Source organism: Ascaphus truei, chromosome 15 (assembly GCF_040206685.1).
Source record: "Ascaphus truei isolate aAscTru1 chromosome 15, aAscTru1.hap1, whole genome shotgun sequence".
In the NCBI taxonomy this organism is placed as follows: domain Eukaryota; kingdom Metazoa; phylum Chordata; class Amphibia; order Anura; family Ascaphidae; genus Ascaphus; species Ascaphus truei.
In genome coordinates this window covers 3,092,923-3,115,784 of record NC_134497.1, presented here as the reverse complement: position 1 = coordinate 3,115,784, position 22,862 = coordinate 3,092,923, and the positions used below count along the sequence as shown (strand labels likewise).

Sequence of the window (22,862 nt, the reverse complement as noted above, 5' to 3'; positions counted from 1 at the left end):
TGGACCTGGGACATTTGGCCAGCTGTCCTCTCCGATAGTGGCCTGAGCACAATTGTATATTTGACCTCACCCGAATCTTGTCGCCCTGCAGCCACGCTAGAGCAGAAATGAACTCAATGTCATTGTTTCCCCCCCCTTCATGTGTAGTAAGTGGGTAACTGGGGGTCCGCTCTGCGCTTTTGCCTTCAGCTCGATATGATGCTGGAAAATAATCATGCTTTGAATATAAATTGACATCACGTTATGCCTTTTCCAGCTGCTTCTAACAGTTTTAACAAGCGGCATAATTAGCAAACCAGATTTATTGTTCATTATGCGCCCCGGAGAAGGAAGGGGACCATCGCTGAGGCAGGCTCGTTACTGCGGTTGGAGGGCTGTAATGGTGCTGGTAATTCTAGCAGCCCTCTCCAACCCAACCACACGCTTTCATTACTGGGTTTTCGCATAGTTGAGCTGTTACTCAGGACCCAAGCGGGTTTCACTGATTATCACAATAAATCACTATTGTAGGTTGTTCTCCGTTTAATTGCTTAACCACTTTGTTGCCAAATGGGCGCAGCATTGCAGATGCGTTAAAGGAACAGTTCCCTCTACAGACGCGTTTGATGCTAGCCTCGTGCACCGTGGCCATCTTGGTCACTAATTTGTTTTCCAAACAAAACCTACAGCTGATGAAGTATTTCTGTGGCTTGTTTATTTTGTGTATCACTGTATTTAAGGAGTAGCCCCTTCCGGTCAGGGCGCAGGGGGTCTCTGGAGAGGAACCGCATTAATGTTGGCTCCTGCGGGGTCCCCCTGCTTAGAAGGTGCCGCTGGTACTTCCTAGAGTTTTAAAAGCAGACGAATGATGTCGCGATTCCCTATTGACCGGCGTAACGCGGGAGATGTAATCCTCCATTTTGTTTCCCCTGGAGGTGCGCTACTGGCTGCATCTGCACCGGTAATTACCATCTCGGGAAGCAAGGGGTTTCCGGAGCTGAAGTGAATGCGGTTCAGCTTCCGAGACCCCCTGATTCCTACACATGTTTAATAAAAAAGGGAGGTAAGAAAACACGGCACAGCCCTTGAAAGGGTTAATACCTGTGGTTGAACCATCAATCATTAAATTGTAATTGTACTTTGATTTCGGATGACGTTTATTTTGTTAAAAATAATTACTAAAGTGTGTGGTTTGTACATTAAAAAGTAATGGTACAGTACTTTGTTACAGCGACATGTCTCCAGTGGATTATCCTGACAGATGTATGTGATACTGGGGATAGGAGTAGACGGCTGCTCTTAAAAATGTAATCTACTATACTTTTAGTTAGAGGGAAAAACATACTTTTTGTGTGTGATTTTATTTTTTCTTCTGTCTGCAACTATTGTTTCTGTACAAACCTTCGGAGGCCGGGACTTCCCCGAGTAAATCGGGGCCATTTGGAAGCGTGACACTTTGTACTACACCTGGAATTGAGATGTCCATCTAGACAGGAGAATATCCGTGAGGTCCTGGACGAAGATAATGGTATTTTAATGGACAAGTAATGACTCTGTGAGACTGCAGGACAATGATGAGACTCAGACAATCGTGAGTCCTGCCCGATCTTTCTCTGGTCCTCCTGCGGTGACCCTGGAAGATGGTTGTGGACCTGGGTCTCTGTTGAATGCTCACCCTTCTCTGGCTCCGTCCCTGCCCATGTACTTTTATTTTCGTGTTTGTCTTCCCATGCAAAACCAGAAGATAAACAGGGAGAACGCTTAGCGGACGCTTCACTAACCTCTGATATGGGTTACCGCACTGCAACCCTGCGTTAACTTCCGTTCAAGTCATCGCGGGATCGAGGTGCGATTGCCCGTATCGAAAGTGGAGTGAATCGTGGCGTAAGAACTTACACAAACCCTTAGATCCCGAGCTGGTCGCTGGCCACCCTGTGCCCTGCGTGTAATGGTAATACCCAAGGACTGTGTTTTGTCAACATGAGCGGTCTTTTCATTCAGCTGCTGAATAAACAAGGGCTTCATTTCCTCTCTGGAAATGGCTGTTTCCTCCTCCTTATATGCAGGCATTGAACCTACTTTTGCACAAAATGTACTTTCATTTGGCCAGCTTAATATAGTCGCATACTCACCTGTGAGATTCTTTAATAGTGTGTGTGTGTGTGTGTGTGTGTGTGTGTGTGCGCGCGTGCATGCACGCGTGCGTGGGGGTGGGGGGGGTACATTTTATAGCATTATTGTGATATTCTAAAAAAAAAAAATTTTATATGTTTTATAAAAAATTCAGAATGTAATTATTATTATTATTATTATTAATTACAAAAATAAGAACATAGATTTGAAACTATTTTGAAATGTGAATAAATTTGGATATTCTTTTGCATGTCCAGTAATAATTCCCCTCCCCCTTCCCCCTGTGTCCTCCTCACGTCCGAATTCCCTCACCTTCTTTTCTAGAAGAAAATCACTAGTTCGATTTTATATATAAATGTGTTGTATTTAGCAGAAGAAAAATGGACTCATTGTCCCCTTTAAAGAACTGCACCTAATCATTCTTTCTTTCCCTAACATATTAATGAGGGCTCGTTATGCCCCTTACCTTTAATTCCCACATTGCTAAGTATAGATTCAATTCATAATCGCGTGGAAGGGGGGGGCGTGGAAGGGGGGGCGTGGAAGGGGGGACGTGGAAGGGGGGGCGTGGAAGGGGGGACGTGGAAGGGGGGGCGTGGAAAGGAGGACGTGGCTGAGGAAATACGCTGTGAAAATCCAGCATATGCTGTTTATAGGAAATTCACCTTTTACACACTACAAACTAATCCACTCAAATTTCGTAAGCACAAAAGAAAATAAATACCAACATTGGGAAAAAATCTACATCACAGTATGAATTTAATTTGAAAGGAGCAATATCCTACGTGTGTTTTTAAATAAATCAGTTCTGTAGTATTAGATAATACTTACTACCTTTTTTATTTTAAAATTCAACTCTTAATTCCATTATTAATGAGTTTAATATACTGAGCATCCTTTGATTTCTATAGCAGGCTTTAGCCACCTCCCCAGCAGTGCAAGATCTTTGCAACACCTTCCTGTTTGTGATCATTTGTTGCCAATGTTCCCAGCAGTTTGAGCTGCAAACTGTAACAATAGATAATGTTACCTTGGTAATATAAGGATACATTGTAGCTGCTGAGTTACACTGACTGAAGGATAGTTTTGAAACTGAAAGCAGCCCTTTAGTGAACCCTGGGAAGCGGGATTTTGCGGATCAATCACGGGAAAAACCAATCGATCGGCAGCTTAGGTAATTCGTTTTCAATAAAGGTAATCAAAGGCTGCGTGTATTAAAACAAACCCGATTTTATTTTGTGTTTGTTCTAAGCTGCGTGGATTGCCTCTTTAAATATATAAATATATATGTGATGTGTATTATATAAAGGCTAGAGACCTTGAAAGGTTAATGCAACATCTAGGTAGTGTGCCTAAAAATGACCAGTTTATAAGCCCTGTGCATGTTCACTCTAAATCATCCCCACAATTATTCATGATGTTTCAATTATACGTTTAATACTCCAGTACCTAGTAAAATGTAATAGACTTCAGTCTGATGGGAAAGCCCTTTTACCACCTAACTCACCAGGCATCGGCCATTCAAAATCTATTAGAAGTCTCTAGGATTCAAGTGCAAAGATCTCTCCTGCAAAGGCCATCAGTCAAATGAAAGAGGCCATATATTTCTATTTAATGTTCCTTGAGATGTAGCCCTACACTATATCACCGCTGTTGTTCAAACAGCTAAGTGTTTTCAATTCCTTTGACAAACACGAGCCAAAGTGCTTAAGGACATCTGTTTATTTTATTTCTCTAATGAGAAAACCTTCCAGTGTCTTCCTGGCTCAGCTGTGTTTATTTACATTGCGTTAGTCATGCATGCTGTGCGCCGTGGGGCATTAAAAGACCCGCGGAGGCCTCTCCCCAAGCTACTCTGGGACTGCGAGTCAGGATAAGTCCTTCCTTAGAAAAACAAAGGCCCTCGGAACCCCATAAAATAGCTTTGCAAACACAAATACAGCTAATTCGCTCGCTGAGATTGTGGATTAAGTCAAGATGAATGCAATTTGGGGAAGGATTCTCCGAAAGGAAGTTTAAGATTGAGTTACATTTAAAATATATATATATATATATATATATATTTTTATTATTATTTATTTAGGAGGTAATTAGAAAATATAGTTGTATTTCTTTATATTTGTATCGGTTATTAAACTTGTAACGGTATCTTTAATAATGATAACGAAACGATCGTTAGTTTGTAAATATTAAGACGGGTTACTTTTTCAGAATTATCCCAATCTAGTAGGTTAAAACAACAATTATTTATAACATATTTGGTACAAATATTGTATTCATTATTCCTGCAGTCTACTTGGCTAAAACAGATAACTAAGAATACTGTGCGAACAAATTTGGACGTACAGTAATTCTAATCGTTACCATTTCAGAACTTCTGTCCCACACATATTCTGTCCCTGGGGAGGCATGACGAGCTACGTGCCCACTTGCCCCCCGCCAAAGAACAACAAACGCCGTATTTGCGGATAAACAAGGACACGGCGTTATTTCATTTCAAACCAGAGGATTTTTTGCTCTGGAATTCTCGGTAGAAATAAGTGTGCAGTAAATATAAATCCCACGTGTGGTACGTTTCCACGTCTCAGACAGGTCTGCAACCCTGTCTGTCCCCATTATCACTTAGCAAACCGCGCTTCCATTGCAGCCGGGGATTCTGGGCAATGACATGCAAATGAGCACAGTGCGTCACTCTCTACTTCTCATCCATTTTAACGGGTAGAAACAAGAGAACTTTTCGCACACGTTGCCGAACTTTTGCTAATTTTACCCGTTTTGGTTTGAGAAAAACTTTGCTTTGAGTTGAACGTTGAACGGGCGTTGATTGCGTTGATTGCGTTGATTGCGTTGATTGCGTTGATTGCATTGATTGCGTTGATTGCATTGATTGCGTTGATTGCATTGATTGCGTTGATTGCATTGATTGCATGTTTGATTCATTTCGATTTACTTTGTCACTTTGTAAATGTCTCCACCTTTAAAAGAGCAAGGCGGCCATTTTCTAACAACTTTTGCCTGTTTCGCTAAAAGTTTTGGTGCCAAAACTGGTGTCTGTGATCTGTTTCTTGATTTGAGCGCTGTTCCACTTTCTAAGGTTAATCCGCCATCCTGCTTGAACAGAGCTCTCGCTGGAAGCGGCCATCTTGTCCCAGCTCCAGGCCACACCCCTAGACTTCATTTTTGACCGTTCTGACAAGAGTCTAATCCTCCTTTTAGTTTTGGGGCAAATATATATATATATAAATATATATATACAGGCCATCGACAAATGCACTCTCCCGCTTGCCCAGGGCAAGTGCATTTCACTTGCTGGCGGGGTGCTGCGGCAGCGTGTTCAGCGTCTACCGGCATTTTCCTCCTTCAACTACCTGCATTCTCCTCTGCATTGAAAATGACTGCGCGGTGCAGCAGTGGCGTGAGGGGGAATTGTGGGCCTGACTGGGATGCCGCAAGACGGATCGGGCTGGCCTGGATCCCGTGCCTGAGGACAGAGGGGCACAGACCTGGGGGTTGCCGATACCCCGTTAGCAGCAAAGGAGCCGGCGAGGTCTGGAAGCGCCGCAAAGCCGCAGTGGAAGGAAAGCCGGGCGGTGAAGGTGGCGCAACATTTTGGCGCAAGGCTGTTGGCACTGGGCCAGGAACCGAGCAGAGAGGTCGGGGAAAGTCCCAGAGCCGGAGCGCGACCGGGAGAAGGCGCCCGCTCAGAGGAGACACAGCCCAACCAGGCTGCGGGGGTAGTGTTATCTAATACAACAGAATTTATTATTATTTTTTAAACACGTAGGAATTTCTCCTTTTTAAATCTCACTGCTAAAAATCAGTATTTTTTTTTAATAAATATTCAGTTTTGGGCTCAAACCCCCAAAAACATGATTAAAAAATAGCCTACCTTAATAGGGGGGGAGTGGGGGGGGGCAGCTGTGGGATTCAGCCGGTTCGCACCGGTTCGTTCAAACCTGCTCCTAATTTGCACAAGTTCGCCGAACCGGCGCTTGATTCTCTTACCTGTGGCGGCGAGCGGCATCTACCAGCATCTTTTCCCTGCATAACTTCTCAATATGGCTGCACGGCGTCAAATGGGGCTGTGTTGCCATGCCAACGGGAACGTCACCTGACGTAACCGCATCACATGACGTCCGTTGTTATGGCCATGAAATGCTACGTGACGTCATGTTACGTGGCATCGCGTTGTCATGGCAACGTGGCTCCATGTGCCGCCGCGCCGCCATTATGAGAAGATAATCTCACACACAAAAAAACAGCTGATATGGCCGTCTGGTCACCAATAGAAAGATAGCATGTGAGTGTCGCAGCTTTCTATTGGCTGCCTCCGATCCAGCCTGATGAAGAAGATTGTTCTGTCCGGGAGGAAATATTCTTCGCCCCCCGACTAAAGGATATTATATGTATCTGAAGCCAGGCGGCCCCCGGGTCTCTGAGGACTCTCTGTCCTCTCTCCGTAACAATTGGAGGCGATTAAAACCCCATCCCAAAAGAAAAGGGCCAGTGCGGATTGCTGCACGCGTCTATATTCTGCTTTATTTGCTTTTTCTTCATCTTTGGGCTAGGTTGGGAAATCTACATAGCATATATCATGAAACAAATGATTTTTAAAAAAGATGTTATGTAACAGAGTGCTTTCACCTTTTTTTGCATCTCCAGACTATTGGGTTCATTCTGTATTGTCCGAAGGGGAAACCCCCCATTCAGTTCAATAGGGTTTTACTGCCTCCGCCTGCCCTACAAAGTGGCCGCTGGTAGAAACAGACTTGTATTGCAAAGCTATTACTTGTTGTTAGAATAAATATATATACGATATTCAGCCAGGGTATTTTAATAAGATCCAGACAGGACGTCACCTGCGGTTATAGAAATCCATTTGGGTTTTGTTCACGGTGGTATAGGTAACCCCGGGTAAAACCAGTGTGTGTTGGCATAAGCGGTTGATATGCAAGACGGGAGTGGAGTGGGGCAGTGTGTCCTTGTGCTCGGTGTCCCAGGACAGATTGGGGTTACTGCTGCAGTGACCATAAACAGGAGTTGCTGCATGTGGACACTCTGCTCCAGGCTTTCGGGCCTTTGGAAAAATTAAAAAAATTAAAAATAAAACCGAAAACGGCACAGAAATTTTTTATAATGTAAAGTTGGTAATCTGCCTTAACCCTCTGAGTGCCAGTGCATGCCATGACCCCTCCGGGATCGCTCCATCACAGATAATGGAAAGGGAGGAGTCGCTCCCCCCTCTTCCCTGTCAGTGTAAATTGCGACCTCCCCGGGCAAAAAGAGCATTTTCTGTGGGATGTCGCGGGGGACCGGAGTCCTTGATGCTATGATGTAGCAGCTATGTCTTGGGACACACCAAGGGTTAATTGGCAAAGTCAGGATAGGTCGTCTTTTGGGGGGGGTGGGGGGGAGCGCCCTTTTAAAGCGCTCTCTAATGAAGTGGGAAATTGAGACGCGGTGTTGGCTACCAAAGTCTCCCAGGTACAAAACAAACGCAGTTTGGATCGAGACACAACATTAGCTCCGAGAATACGATGTTGCCTCCGGGAACATCGCGTCCGTTCTTGTCTCACTTCATGATCTGAATTAGCCGTGCTTCGTGGCTCTGGGCCACCGTATTTTGACGTGTCGCTCCACAAGCCACTGACCCACTGCCGACTTCTTTGGCTTTCCCCCAGCACCATGCGGTGGATTTCCATGGTGTAGACACTAAGAAAAACAAGACTATCCATTTCAAATGTTTGCCTCGCTGCATGAAGCTATCACCTCCTATAGGCATAGCAGAGACTTGTATATAATATACATTATAAAAGTGACATAGATGCGCACACGGAAATAACGATGTATACTTTTGCTGATCTAGCGCCAAGAATGTACACAGCACTAAAGACTATATATAATAATATATATTGTATGTGTGTAAATCTCTCTCTCTCTCTCTCTCTCTCTCTCTCTCTCTCTCTCTCTCTCTCTCTCTCTCTCTCTCTCTCTCTCTCTCTCTCTCTCTGGAATAGAATAAGTGGAAGACTATTGGGCCTATTCTAGTACCTCCGAAGTGTGAAACCGCGGATAGGTTTCCTGTCATCCTTTACCGCATGTCCAAACCGCGTCTAAACTGCTTTTCGAAAAAGCGATCGGTTCGTCAAACAGCCTCAAACTCGCTTTTTTTTTTACCCACAACTGAAATTCTCGTAGCGCCGTTATGCAAACCGCTTGTACAAACTCGTAGTTGTTTAACCCCACCTAAATAGGTGCGAGATCGGTATTGCGCGTTACAGCCACAGCCTGAAATATGGGTTTGGCTGAGAGAACAAAACCCGTCAGCCAGACCAGGGATGGCGTTGGCATCAGGTCATTCCGCTTTTAAAGCAGGTACAGCAGGTCCAGGCGATCCGGCTGTTAAACTGGGCGGTTTGTCACTTCTTTAGAAGTGATGAAATTAGAATTAAATGGACCAAAGAAAAAAGAAACATTCCCATTTACACTGAAAGCAAATAAATGACATTTGAAAGAGGCAATCCAAGCCATGGGATCAAAGCAGGGGGTGTCCGGAGCTGAATTCCATTCCTTTCAGCTTCGGGGACCCCCTGATTGCGGAGATACTTACCTCCCATAGGAGGTGTTGGTAGCCGCTCCTCTCGGCTAGCAGGGATCACGTATTGGCGAAGTTTCAAAGCTTCCGCACCCTGCGAGCCAATAGGAAGCCTCTGACATCATCAGGCGCGGCTTCACGTGACGCGGGAGCTTTAAAAATCAGAGAGATATCGGCGCCCTCTTCGGAAGTATCAGCAAGGGGACCCCGGAGCTGAAATTAACGGGGTTCAGCCCCGGACACCCCCTGCTTCAATCCTATGTTAAAATATGGCACCCCCAAATAAAGCTGTGCTTAAGTGCTCCTTTTTAATGATGATTTCATCTTTCTAAGGATCACTGTTTTCTTTGCCAGTGAAAGGATTCGACTTATTATTATTATTATTATTATTATTATTAAAAGCAAAGCCTTCATGTAGAAACGTTTCCGATTACATTACTAGAAGAAAAGCGTTCTGAAAAGCAGGTCCGTAGCTCCCCTAGCCGCGTGTTAATTACAGTACACCGTGATAATAACTATTATTAGGATTATACCGCGCCAAGACGAGCATGGGGTTTGAATCTGGGGTTTGAATCTCGGCTGAAATGGTACAACACATTGCTTGTTTGGAGAGCTTTTGTATGCTGTAAATATAGTGGCAGCCCCAGAGAAGAATTCATCCGAAGCCCTCTTTTTGTATACCTGAATAATTCGGCTAATTTCCCCCTGCATTAAATGGCAGGAACCCCGCGCCTCTGCGTTGTGTGATGGTTGTGGGAGTGCTGGACAATAGGGCTGTTTGTTTTAGCTCCCAGGAGAGCTGCTGTTGCCATGTTCCCTGTTGGCTGTATATGGCAAAAGGGCACGAAGGCCCATGTTTACCAAGCGGTGCTATTCCTTAAGGCACGGGGCTCAACTCCAGTCCGCAAGGTTCCCCCAACAGGTCAGATTTGCAGAATATTCCAGCGTCAATCAATCTGATATAGCCACCTGTGCTGAAGCAGGGATATCTTGAAACCCTGACCTGTTGGGGGGGGAGTTGAGCCCCCCTGCCTTAAGACGGCTGCCAGCGCTGATAAGCACCTTATGGCTCATTCAGTAGAGTAAGGTGTTTTGTGGAGTAGTATAAAGCTTAGTAAGTATCAGGTGATGAAGTAATGTTCTCAGTAACTATACGCGAAATGACAGAAGTGTGAAAGTAATGAAAGTAACGGCCACTGACCGCAAATACTCAGATTGGGGGAGGGGCGATTACAGTTTTTTATTTTAGCAAATATTCGCATATTGGGGGGGGTGCGGGGGGAGTTGAAAAATGAAATACATTTGACTTGAATTTCCTTCATGGTTTTCGCATATTTTTAAATTTTTGCTAAAAAATTTAGAGGGGGGGAAAATGGAGCCACCTGGTAATACTCGGTACCACTGAAGCTGTACTGCACACAGTGATCACATGATATCAGGGGGACTTTGCTGTATACTCATTTTTGTTAAGTGCTTGAGCTGACACTTCTTAATACCCCTGATCATTTGGATGTGTTATCGCTTTGCAAATGAAAGGTGCAATCTTTGTTTTTTCCTAACTAGATTCTTTATTAAACGCGTGTCTCCGTGTGTGTGTCTCTCTGTGTGTGTCTCTGTGTGTGTGTCTCTGTGTGTGTGTCTCCGTGGTCCGTGTGAAGGGAGTAGTGGCCGGGGGTAAAATGTATGTGTTATTCTATTTATATTGTTTTAAAAGTATAATGTTTATTACCTGCAACCATGTCAGTGTGGCACCATCAGCAGGTCCTACACTACCAATTATATTGTGTGTGTGTGTGTAAGTGTGTGTGTGTGTGTGTGTGTGTGTGTGTGTGTGTGTGTGTGTGTGTGTGTGTGTGTGTGTGTGTGTGTGTGTGTGTGTGTGTGTGTGTGTGTGTGTGTGTGTGTGTGTGTCTCTGTGCGTGTGTGTGTGTGTGTATATATATTATATATATATATGTGTATTATATATATGTGTGCGTGCGTGTGTGTGTGTGTGTGTGTGTCTCTGTGCGTGTGTGTGTATATATATTATATATATATATGTGTATTATATATATGCGTGTGTGTGTGTGTGTGTGTGTGTGTGTATATATATTATATATATATGTGTATTATATATATATGTGTGTGTGTGTGTGTGTGTGTATACATACATACACACACACACATATATACATATACATGACCCTTTATATAACGCTTATATATATATTAGCGTTATATAAAGGGTCGTGTGACCTGCACATTGACTTTAACGCTGGGTGAATTATTTATTCTTTTTGAAGTTATGGTGGGTGACAATAATCCCCCGTGTGCGCACATTCACATCGGACAGGTCTGCAACTCTGCCCTTCCCCATTATCTCTTGGCTTACAATGCTTCCACTGCAGCCAGGGATTCTGGGTAATGACATGCAAATGAGCGCTCGCAGTGTCTCTTTTTCCTTCACCATTTTAACATGGCAAGTGGCTGCAGTGAGCATTGTGCGCAAAGAGATAATGGGGAAAGGCATCTTTGGCAGAAAAAAAGACAACTTTTACTCCCGTTTAGCCAAACTCCGGTGAAGATTTTACGTATCTCTAGAAGTCGGTATTTAGAAAATAAATTAATGTCCTTTTAAAAGAAAACCAATTGGAAATAATATAGTAGTGAGGTCTCTGCCACCCTGGGGTCAGCGCGCTTCCAGGACACGGTAATACTGTGTGTCTGTGTGTGTCTGTGTGTGTCTGTGTGTCTGTGTGTCTGTGTGTCTGTGTGTCTCTGTGTGTCTCTGTGTGTCTCTGTGTGTCTCTGTAGTGAGGTCTCTGCCGCCCTGGGGTCAGCGCGCTTCCAGGACGCGGTAATACTGTGTGTGTGTCTGTGTGTGTGTGTCTGTGTGTCTCTGTGTGTCTGTGTGTGTCTGTAGTGAGGTGCTCTGTCGCCCTGGGGTCAGCGCGCTTCCAGGACGCGGTAATACTGTGTGTCTGTGTGTGTGTGTGTGTGTCTCTGTCTGTGTGTGTCTCTGTGTGTGTGTCTCTGTGTGTGTGTGTCTCTGTGTGTGTGTCTGTGTGTCTCTGTGTGTGTGTCTCTGTCTGTGTGTCTCTGTCTGTGTGTCTCTGTGTTTGTCTATGTGTCTGTGTGTCTCTGTGTGTCTGTGTCTCTGTGTCTCTGTGTGTCTGTGTCTCTGTGTGTCTGTGTGTCTGTGTGTCTGTGTGTCTCTGTGTGTCTCTGTCTGTGTGTCTCTGCGTGTCTCTGTCTGTGTGTCTCTGTGTGTCTCTGTCTGTGTGTCTCTGTGTGTCTCTGTCTGTGTGTCTCTGTCTGTGTGTCTCTGTCTGTGTGTCTCTGTCTGTGTGTCTCCGTGTGTGTGTCGCTGTGGGTCTGTGTATCTGTGTGGCTGTTTGTCTCTGTGTGTCTCTGTCTGTGTGTCTCTGTCTGTGTGTCTCTGTGTTTGTCTCTGTGTGTCTGTGTGTCTCTGTGTGTCTCTGTGTGTCTCTGTGTCTCTGTGTGTCTGTGTCTCTGTGTGTCTCTGTCTGTGTGTCTCCGTGTGTGTGCCTCCGTGTGTGTGTCTCCGTGTGTGTGTCTCTGTGTGTCTCTGTCTGTGTGTCTGTGTGTGTCTGTAGTTAGGTGCTCTGTCGCCCTGGGGTCAGCGCGCTTCCGGGACACGGTAATACTGTGTGTCTGTGTGTGTGTGTCTCTGTCTGTGTGTGTGTCTCTGTGTGTGTGTGTGTCTCTGTGTGTCTCTGTGTGTGTGTCTCTGTGTGTGTGTCTCTGTCTGTGTGTCTCTGTGTGTCTGTGTGTCTCTGTGTGTCTGTGTCTCTGTGTGTCTATGTATCTGTGTGTCTGTGTGTCTCTGTCTGTGTGTCTCTGTCTGTGTGTCTCTGCCTGTGTGTCTCTGTCTGTGTGTCTCTGTGTGTCTCTGTCTGTGTGTCTCCGTGTGTGTCTCTGTGTGTCTGTGTATCTGTGTGTCTGTGTATCTGTGTGTCTGTTTGTCTCTGTGTGTCTCTGTGTTTGTCTCTGTGTGTCTGGGTGTCTCTGTGTGTCTCTGTGTATCTGTGTGTCTGTGTGTCTCTGCGTGTCTCTGCGTGTCTCTGTCTGTGTGTCTCTGTGTGTCTCTGTCTGTGTGTCTCTGTCTGTGTGTCTCTGTCTGTGTGTCTCTGCCTGTGTGTCTCTGTCTGTGTGTCTCTGTGTGTCTCTGTCTGTGTGTCTCCGTGTGTGTCTCTGTGTGTCTGTGTATCTGTGTGTCTGTGTATCTGTGTGTCTGTTTGTCTCTGTGTGTCTCTGTGTTTGTCTCTGTGTGTCTGGGTGTCTCTGTGTGTCTCTGTGTATCTGTGTGTCTGTGTGTCTCTGCGTGTCTCTGCGTGTCTCTGTCTGTGTGTCTCTGTGTGTCTCTGTCTGTGTGTCTCTGTCTGTGTGTCTCTGTCTGTGTGTCTCTGTCTTTGTGTCTCCGTGTGTGTGTCTCCGTGTGTGTGTCTCCGTGTGTGTGTCTCTGTCTGTGTGTCTCTGTCTGTGTGTCTCTGCGTGTCTCTGTCTGTGTGTCTCTGTCTGTGTGTCTCCGTGTGTGTGTCTCCGTGTGTGTGTCTCTGTGTGTGTCTCTGTGTGTCTCTGTGTGTGTGTCTCTGTGTGTGTGTCTCTGTGTGTGTCTCTGTCTGTGTGTCTCTGTCTGTGTGTCTCCGTGTGTGTGTCTCTGTGTGTGTCTATGTGTGTCTATGTGTGTGTGTCTCTGTGTGTGTCTGTGTGTTTGCTCAGGTCTTATCTATGGAGAAGATGGGAAACTTTTACTTTAAGCCTCTCTAGGCTCATTAACTGACTATAATGTTGAACAAAGGGCTTGACGCCTTTTTATTTAACACATTAAGCCCTGTAATCAGTTCCAGATCTTCCCAGAAAGCCCTGTGTCTCAATGTTAACCCTTCTCTTTCCCATAGCTCGGGCAGCGAAGGGATTCAAAAATAATAGTTTTTTTGTTTGCTGATTTTACCTCTTAAATACCATTTTGTATTAATAACTGTTTTTCTACTTTGTGCAGCACTCGTTCTGTAACACTTTTTTGGGGGGAGGGGGATATAAAATGGCCGGTTCTTTACTCGCACCGAAAATGGTGTTAAAGCCGCAATACTACTTTCCCCCTTTTTTGTATGTGAAGCGTGTGACAAAGTATAATTCTACATTGTTACCTAAGCTGGCAATCGTTTGGTGCTCCTGTTATAGATCTGTGTAAATCCTGATTGTGTGCCTAACAAAATGGCCGCCTTTCAGTTTCAATCAATATTTCAGCCAGTGCAGCTACAATGTATCCTGATATTACTAACGTAACATTATCTATTGTCACAGTTTGCAGCTCAAACTGCTGGGAATATTGGCAACAAATTATCGGAAAGTGTTACAAAGATCTTGCACTGCTGGGGAGGTGGGCTAAAGCCTGCTATAGGAATCAGAGGATGCTCAGTATATTAATACTCATTAAATATGGTGTTAAGAGTAGCATCTTAAAATAAAAAAAGTAGTAAGTATTATCTAATACTACAGAACTGATTTATTATTTTAAAAAAAACATTGCCTATTGCTTCGATTTCTCCTTTAAAACTCATTAAAAATGGCATTGAGTTCAATAAACAAAAAAAGAAATAGCAGGGCTCACGTAATGGCGGCGTTTCAACGCTCCTGCACCCTGCGAGCCCATAGGAATCCGTGACATCATCAGGCGCGGCATCCTATATATCTACGCGACGTGGGGGCTTTAAACTCGCAGGCGATACCGTCACCTACTTTGGAGGTCTGTATCTCAGGAAGCAGGGGGTCCCCGCAGCTGAAAGTAACGGGGTTCAGGTCTGGAGACCCCCTGCTTCAATCCCATGAAAGGGGCATTTTTGTGAATGTGTGCACAAGTTGTATGTTTATTTGCTGTACACGGTATGGGGGAGGGGAGGCGGTTGTCAACTTTTTTTTTACCCACCATAACTTATTTAATGTGTGGATAAAGAATAGAAACACCCGGGGGGGAAACAAAATCAATAAATAAACCCTGAATTTACAAAAGTATAAATACTGAAATCGGAATCCCAAAATATACCTGGAAGTGAGACCCCCACAGAGAACGGAAGGATTATTGGTTTCTCTGGAAGAAAAGGGGTCACAAGTTACTGAGATCTGGCTTATTAACGATTTCACAATAAGTATATATATATATATATATATACACACACTTTTATAGATATGATTACAATATACGCAGTGCTGTACTCAGAATTAGTCCCTGCCCGTAGAGCTGACGATCTAATGGTTGGTGTATGGGGCACAGAGAGATAGACAGGACCAGTTTCTGCCCTCTTTACGTCTCACAAAGCTCGGCTAACGGTGCATCAATAGCGTAAGGTTAGCCACGTTGTCTCCTGCAAAGAGCGCTGATTATAAAGGCCGTTAGTGATAATGACATGTAAATGAAGCCTTATCAGAACATCGCGGTTCCATTGGCTAGGTCATTCCTACTTGGCGTTACATCGAGACCCTGAAATAGGGCTTCTATAGGGTTTGGTTGGGGTGTAACACCACCGTTCTGTACGATTTAACCAACGTCGTGTTATTTCCCCGTCGTCTCCTGCCGAGCGATTTCTGAGCCCAGATCAGAATAACACTGCGTCCGTTTTTAACGTCCTGTTATCGGAAGTTAGCACACCAATGATGTGAAGTTAAGCCTTGCTCTAATAAGCTCGATAACTGCCATTGTTTTTGCATATAATTAGCTTGGAGGATACCATGTTATGTCCGGGAACATCGCGTCCATTCCTGTAATGTCACACTATGACCCCCCAACTTAATGGCACTTTGGTTCTGCACCTCATTCTCCTGCTGCCCCAGCCCCCTCACACTCGAGCGGCTGAACAGATGATGTGGTTTTTGGTCCTGAGTGGAATACCACGTTTAACCTTTAGTCACGAAGAAGCCACAAGCGTTTCTGTACATGACAAACCTCAAAGGGCAGCGGCGCATTCTTCCAGTTGTGTTTCATTAGAGCATTCTCCTGGCTCCCCGCCAGCTGGGAGAGTTAAACATACCTGCCAGAGTGCATTAGTGGGGTGTCGATGATGTCCCGAAGCTCGAGGTCCCGTAAACATGGACTGAAATTCTGTCTTGGCAGCGGGGACGGCAGGCCGGCATGAAGCGCTGTCACTCCACTTTTATGTGTCTTACGTTTTAATGGGGAGGACAAATTCAAATTGCTTTCACAAAAAATGCACTTTTTATGAGTTGGAATTTGACTCAAAATGTAGTGTCCAAAAAAGGTAAACCAAAACCATTCTCTTTCTCTCCCCTTTTTTTTATTATTATTAATGACCCTTTTTAGGGACGCTTAGAGTTCAAGCCGCAGTATAAATCAAAGGGAAATGTTACCCCTCGCGCCATACCTTGGCTGCCGCGTAGAATTCGGCATGGCCATAAATTGTGGTGTCCACACCGAGTGAGCAGCCAGAATGCGCAGCTGGTCACCGGTGAAACCACCCCGAAACTTTGTGAACATGCTACATGGATTTAAAATCTGTGTTCTGGCCTCAGCGCAAAACATACATTTGTATTTAACAGCGCTGTGACCACCCTGATATTGTTCTGGGGTCCTGTAACATCTAACCTGGGGCGTGAATGTTCGTACGGGAAGGTACTTCCCAAAACGCACTGCTCAGAAATGGTGAGGAGTATCTGAAGTGTCAGTCCTGCCTAACACCCAACTGTGCTGATAGCCCTGAAATATATAAGGGAATACATATGGATAGTTTAACCACAATCTGGTACCTTTTCTATATGTTGTAGTCTTTTTTTTTCTTTTTAAGTTTTCTTTGTAAACAGGGTGAGCGGACATCTGGGAAGGGGTTGATGTCTGATGTTACTGTGTGTTCAACAAGAGTTTGCATAGGCAAAGCTCCCCCCTTCTTACTTACATCTTGTGCAAACAATGACAGCACCCTGGATTAAAATATTTGTTCTAAAAAATATATATATATATATATATGTGTGATCGCTTAACCCTATTATGTTTTAACTAGCCAAACTGGTCTGTTTTCAAGGAGTTTCCAAGTAATTAGACGCAATTAAAGCCATTCCATTCTTTTCGATGGGTGACGACTTTATCAGTACAGGTAAAAAAACGCAAATAGGAGGTTTTTTTTTTTACACAAAAAGCCCTCGATTGTCTCCTAATCCGTCTGTAACCCTTGGCTGACATTTCCAACAGATAAACCTCACCGGTTAAATAAATACACATAATGAATACTTTCATCCGTGTGGCAGTGACATTATTTCAACATACTCAGCAGGTAGTTGGCAGAAGTTTGAAAAAGGGTTGATTTGCTTTAAATGGTTATAAAGGCAGAGGCGCGTTGCGGGCTTATCTCCACATTGTCCTCACTTTTTGAATGTCAGGGTAATTGGAACATGGGTAAATAGAAGCAAATTTAGACAACAGGTCTCCTTCACGGGGTGCATATTTTACTGTAATGGGCCAGGCCTTTCAGTCAAAAAGAACAAGTCTGAACAGCTTATAGTCCTAAAATTATATTGTACATTTTCTGTGCATCAGAATATCCGTGCTAAAAAGTCATACGAACCCCTGTGTAAAATGTGCTCTGCATGCAGGAGGCAAATCATTATAATGAACCCGCTCTCCTCGGCTGATTAAATAAGTATTCAAAGAGCGGGTTCTGGTGCATACAGGAATCAAGTCAATTAAAGGAAAAACGGGAGAAAAAGCAGCGTATTCTGCACTCAGGAACCAAGCAGAAGTAATGTGCATGAATGAAAAAAATACAAATATTAATCTAAAAAAATATAGAATCATAAAGAAATGTGTACGCATTTTACTGTAAAAAAAAAAAACATGTTTAAGCCGGTCCTGTTTTTTGCCTTTCTGATAGCAGATTGTTGGTCTCCCTGACGGAGAGGGGGTTTCGCGAAATGTTTCTTGGCTCCCAGCTTTCCCTGTAGCTCTACAACACAAATATGATGTATACTTTAAAGCAACGTTTAATGTTAAACATGCTATACTAGCCAGCAAGCCACGAGGCGTGCCAAAATATTACAGCGAAATAAAACGCCATTTAAAAAAACACTGGCGTTTCCTGGCCCAAAATGCTGGCTATGTACAATGAGAATATTATTTGTTTGGTTTCACCACTTATTCCATTACATGGAAACTATTAAACCTCACTGTTGTATTAACTAAAACAAGCCGCGTGTTGGAAGGTTTCTGCCTTAATTTAGGAGAAAGCGGTTTCATTTTAAAGGGGCAGCCCCTCCTGGGCCCAAAGGGAACTCCTTCCAGTGACGTGTTTGCAGGGTCTCGTTTGATAACTGGCGTTCCCAAATCTAGAACCTAGAAGTATTTTTTATGTCTTTATTAAAGTGAGACTTGCAGCCCGTGGGCACCGCTGTGGCGGCCGCCACCCTCCCCCCCCCCTCCTTCTCCTCCTGAATCGCAGTGTCAAATGACGCCGCCGACGTCAACAATGTGGCGTCGCGTTGCCATGGTAATGTGACGTTGTGACGTCTTTTGACGCTGTGACGTCGCATTGCCATGTCAACGAGACGCCGTGTGACGTGATTCCGAAGGGGAGACACACAAAGATGCAGAGTTCAGTAACTCCACCTCGCACAGACACTTCCCCTCGCACTGACACTCCACCTCGCACAGACACTTCCCCTCGCACTGACACTCCCCCTCGCACGGACACTCCCCCTCGCACGGACACTCCCCCTCGCACGGACACTCCCCCTCGCACGGAGACTCCCCCTCGCACGGACACTCCCCCTCGCACGGACACTCCCCCTCACACGGACACTCCCCCTCGCACTGACACTCCCCCTCGCACTGACACTTCCTCATTATGGTTACCAGGTGCTCAGTATTGAACTGGACTCTCCTGTATTTGGACACTGTATATGACTGAGCTACTAATTGAGCCAACTGTGCTCAAGTAGGGATATCCTGAAAACCTGGCCTGTTTGCGGCCCTCGAGGACTGGAGTTGTGCAGGCCTACTCTAACTAGTTCCTATCAAAATAGGTGCACAGTGTATGTTATGTTACTATCTCACATTTACATTACCTTCATTGCTGAGCGGAGATCTCTACGGCAGGTGCTCAACGCCAGTCCTCAAGACCCCCCCCCCAAAAAAAGTCAGGTTTTCAGGATATCCCTGCTTCAGAACAGGTGTCTCAATCAGTGGCTCTGTCAAAGACTGTGCTGAAGCGGGGACTGGTTGAGCCACCTGTGCTGAAGCAGGGATATCCTGAAAACCTGACCTGTTGGGAGGGGTCTTGAGGGCTGAATTGAGGACCCCTAATTATATAGAATAAGGCCCACCGAGAGGTGTATAGTCTACATTTTGCTTTTTGACGTCGTGTTGATGGCTTAACTTCTGTGACTGTTTGCTTCTCCTAACAAAGTAGAACTTGAAAATATCCCCAGGTTTAATTGTATAATTAAAATGGAAAGGAAGACATTCCCCCGACTCCTGTTTATTGTCCCAAGAAGCGTCTCCAGACGCCAGAATATATTCCGTTTTCCCTTGCGCTCTCTGCTGCCGTCTCCGTGAGTCATCCACATGCTCCAAACCACAACCATTCTTCTCTAATTAAAGTTCACTACGCCAAGAATGCGTAATAATTAGGTTAGTGTGCAGTACACCCCGCGTATCAACAGAGCCTGCCACAAAAGGTTGATTGAAACATACTCGGCCTTCCTCTAGACCTCCTCCGAGCTAATTCGCTGCTGACCCTGCTCTCCGGGAACGTGAGTGCGGAGAAAGCTGCAGAAGATTAGTGTGCAGGAATCGGCAGGGTTTTAGCATGATTTGTACCTTCGCTCTGACAGCGCCACCCACACACGTTGCGAGCAGGGAACCGCCGGGCGCACACAATTAGAAGCGCTGTTTGAAGAACCTTGATTTTATTAGCATTTCCATCTTGGTTAATTTGGTGGAGACAAGGTAAATGAGAACCAGTGCAGTGGGCGATGTCGGCGAGCCCCCCCCCCCCCGTCTGGGAGAAGTTAGACGCTGTGTCCTTATTTAAAGGCTGAAGGAATGGACGTATGTTGTAGTTGTTGTAGTTGTTGAAGGGTGTTACAAAAAAAAAACACATTTATTTTAGACATTTCCAGCCGGGGATGAATATCCTTTTTTTATCATTTGACAGCTATATACAGAATATATTATTTCAATATATATATTATTTTTTTTACGTTCGTTTCTAAACACGGTGAGCTGAGACCGTAGGACGGGATTCTTTTCCCATGGCTGCTACTTTTTCCCTGTTTTACAAGAGTTTGCAGAGGAAGACCCCCTCTCTTGTGATTCAATTTCCAGTGAGAGAAAAGAAGCCGAATATTTGCTTTTAACTCGTTTCGGCAAAGGAAATCAGAAATAGTTTCCAAAATGTTGATTTTTTTTTTTTGGTCCCCTTCCATGACTTCGCCTGAACGTGATGAGAGCCAGGAAGCTATCAATGCTGGTTTTCTAGGGCGAGATTCTATGCACCACCCCAATGGAAGTGGTTGATCCATTGGGGTCATCGGAGGCCTTCCCACAGCCGCATGATCACCACTTACTCCAACCGATCAAGCGCTCGAGATCTAGACACGGGTTCCCCGCTTGTGAAATGTTTCATGGAATTTTTGCAGCAAGTCTAACCCATTTACGTACAATTGATGAACACGCCCTAACCAAAAAAGTGTTATCTATTGTGTAATGTTCTTGGTGCTCTTTGAAGATCAGATATTTGGTAGAACAAGTTTATGACCGGGGTATAACGTTTTGAGTATTTTGCACCAAGCCCGTTGGCTATTCAAGGTAGCAGAAACTGGATGTAGTCCCTGCTACTATTTATAGTCTTTCAAATACATGTATTAAAAAAAATGCAAATTATAATATTTTGATATATCTTCATAAAAATCCGGAGGAAACAGGATTGCAATGTTCTGTAGAAAAATAAATGAAAGAGTCTTGGAAATGCATAGATTTTGCTGACCAATCCCTTTTTCTTTTTGGTTTCCAACAGGACACCACCACATCGGTAAGAATAGGTCTTATGATGGAAGAAATGATCTTCAACCTTGCTGATACTCATCTGTTCTTTAATGACCTGGAGGTACGCTGCTGCCCTGATAACCTTCCCTCCTAATCGCCTGCATCTGTTTTTTAGAAGCCGAAGGGGTATTTTTTACGAGTCTTTTTTTATTTTTTTGACTTGTTGCTGAAGACGAGAGGCCATTATTACCCATTACTGATTTATTGAAAACATTCCAGACGCGTATTATCCTTAGATTTCTATCGCTTTCGCTTGCACGTGAAATAATATTAATGCCAAGTAACATAGCAATTTGTTTTGTTTTTTTAAGTAGTGTCGGATAATGTGTTTCGAGAACGACTAAATATTTTCTTAGAAATGTTCTATATTACGCATTTAAGCTGCAAATACCATTTCCTGCATTGTGACAAAATATATACAACGGGCAGGGTCACGGAAACACGAACGATAATATTGCTGTTGCTTCATATTTTGTCTTGGGGAAAACACAGATTAAAATACAGGGTCATATATACTAAATGGTGCTAAGACATAAGACACCTTCTGGGCCCAGTTCTTTGGCGTAGCTTTCCTAGTAAATATGGCCCATTTCACGCTTTTGCATATTCTTGGTATTATTGTCACTATCATCCGCAAAGTAGTAGTGCGGAGAGTAAACGCAATCATCTAAAAACGATACAATGTAACGAACGAGCTGTCCCACGGGGCAGGGAGCAGGGTAACCAGGGGGGGTAGCTGTCCCACGGTGCAGGGAGCAGGGTAACCAGGGGGGGTAGCTGTCCCACGGTGCAGGGAGCAGGGTAACCAGGGGGGGTAGCTGTCCTACGGGGCAGGGAGCAGGGTAACCAGGGGGGTAGCTGTCCCACGGTGCAGGGAGCAGGGTAACCAGGGGGGTAGCTGTCCCACGGTGCAGGGAGCAGGGTAACCAGGGGGGGTAGCTGTCCCACGGGGCAGGGAGCAGGGTAACCAGGGGGGGTAGCTGTCCTACGGTGCAGGGAGCAGGGTAACCAGGGGGGGTAGCTGTCCTACGGTGCAGGGAGCAGGGTAACCAGGGGGGGTAGCTGTCCCACGGTGCAGGGAGCAGGGTAACCAGGGGGGTAGCTGTCCCACGGTGCAGGGAGCAGGGTAACCAGGGGGGGTAGCTGTCCTACGGGGCAGGGAGCAGGGTAACCATGGGGGGTAGCTGTCCCACGGTGCAGGGAGCAGGGTAACCAGGGGGGGTAGCTGTCCTACGGTGCAGGGAGCAGGGTAACCAGGGGGGGTAGCTGTCCCACGGTGCAGGGAGCAGGGTAACCAGGGGGGTAGCTGGCGAATCATTACAAGAAAATGATCTGCTCGGTGGCATTTGTGTAATCTTCCTACATTAATGAAGTGAGTTGGAGAATAGCCGTTGTACATAGAAATTACTCTTGAACCGCGGTAAATTCAGCGCTCTAGGACGTTTGGTTGCAGGCGTTTTGCCATGACCAAATCTCCGCTGACGTTTAGCCGTCACTCAGCTCGCCGGCGGGCAATCTCTCCGCCGACCGCTTCGTCACCAAGGTAAGTCCCTAACCTTACCCCTTATCCTCAAAAAAAACCTAATCTTAACCCCTAATACTAACACTACCCCACCCCAAAAACCTCACCCCTTACCCTAACTCGCTATCCTAAACCCCCTACCCTAACCGCTAAAACCCCTTAAATTAACTTACCGTAGTGGTCGAAGCGGCAGTGTAGGGTGTCCCTCGTCGGCCAAACGCGGTCGGAGACTTGGTGGCGGGAAAACGGGTGCAACCAAAATATCTTGATTCCGAAATTCAGTTGTCCCAACCTCACAGATAAGGATTCTACATTTCCCAGTATACTTACCCTGATTCTTCTGGAAGGAAATGTCTTAAATATAGTATTGTCATGGTCTACATTTGTAATTGCAGCTTTAGAATATAGTAACAAACGAGGGAGAGGGAGGATGGGGGTATGAGACCTTTTATTGGACCAACAAGTAGTTGATATGTTACAAGCTTTCCAACCTCTCAGGGTCCTTCATCGTGTAACCCCAGTACCACAAGCTTTCCAACCTCTCAGGGTCCTCCATCGTGTAACCCCAGTACCACAAGCTT

At 45.1% G+C, this 22,862-nt stretch overlaps 1 protein-coding gene across 6 annotated transcripts in view; it reads left to right on the top strand.

The window, feature by feature from the left end:
• Positions 1 to 22,862, top strand: part of EYA2 (EYA transcriptional coactivator and phosphatase 2) — a 165,187-nt gene that overhangs the window by 113,231 nt on the left and 29,094 nt on the right. For all 6 annotated transcript variants that reach the window (XM_075571297.1, XM_075571293.1, XM_075571296.1 and 3 more), the window contains one exon: positions 20,731 to 20,820. In XM_075571297.1, coding sequence (XP_075427412.1) covers positions 20,731 to 20,820 — 90 coding nt within the window. The remainder of the gene's footprint in view (positions 1 to 20,730; positions 20,821 to 22,862) is intronic.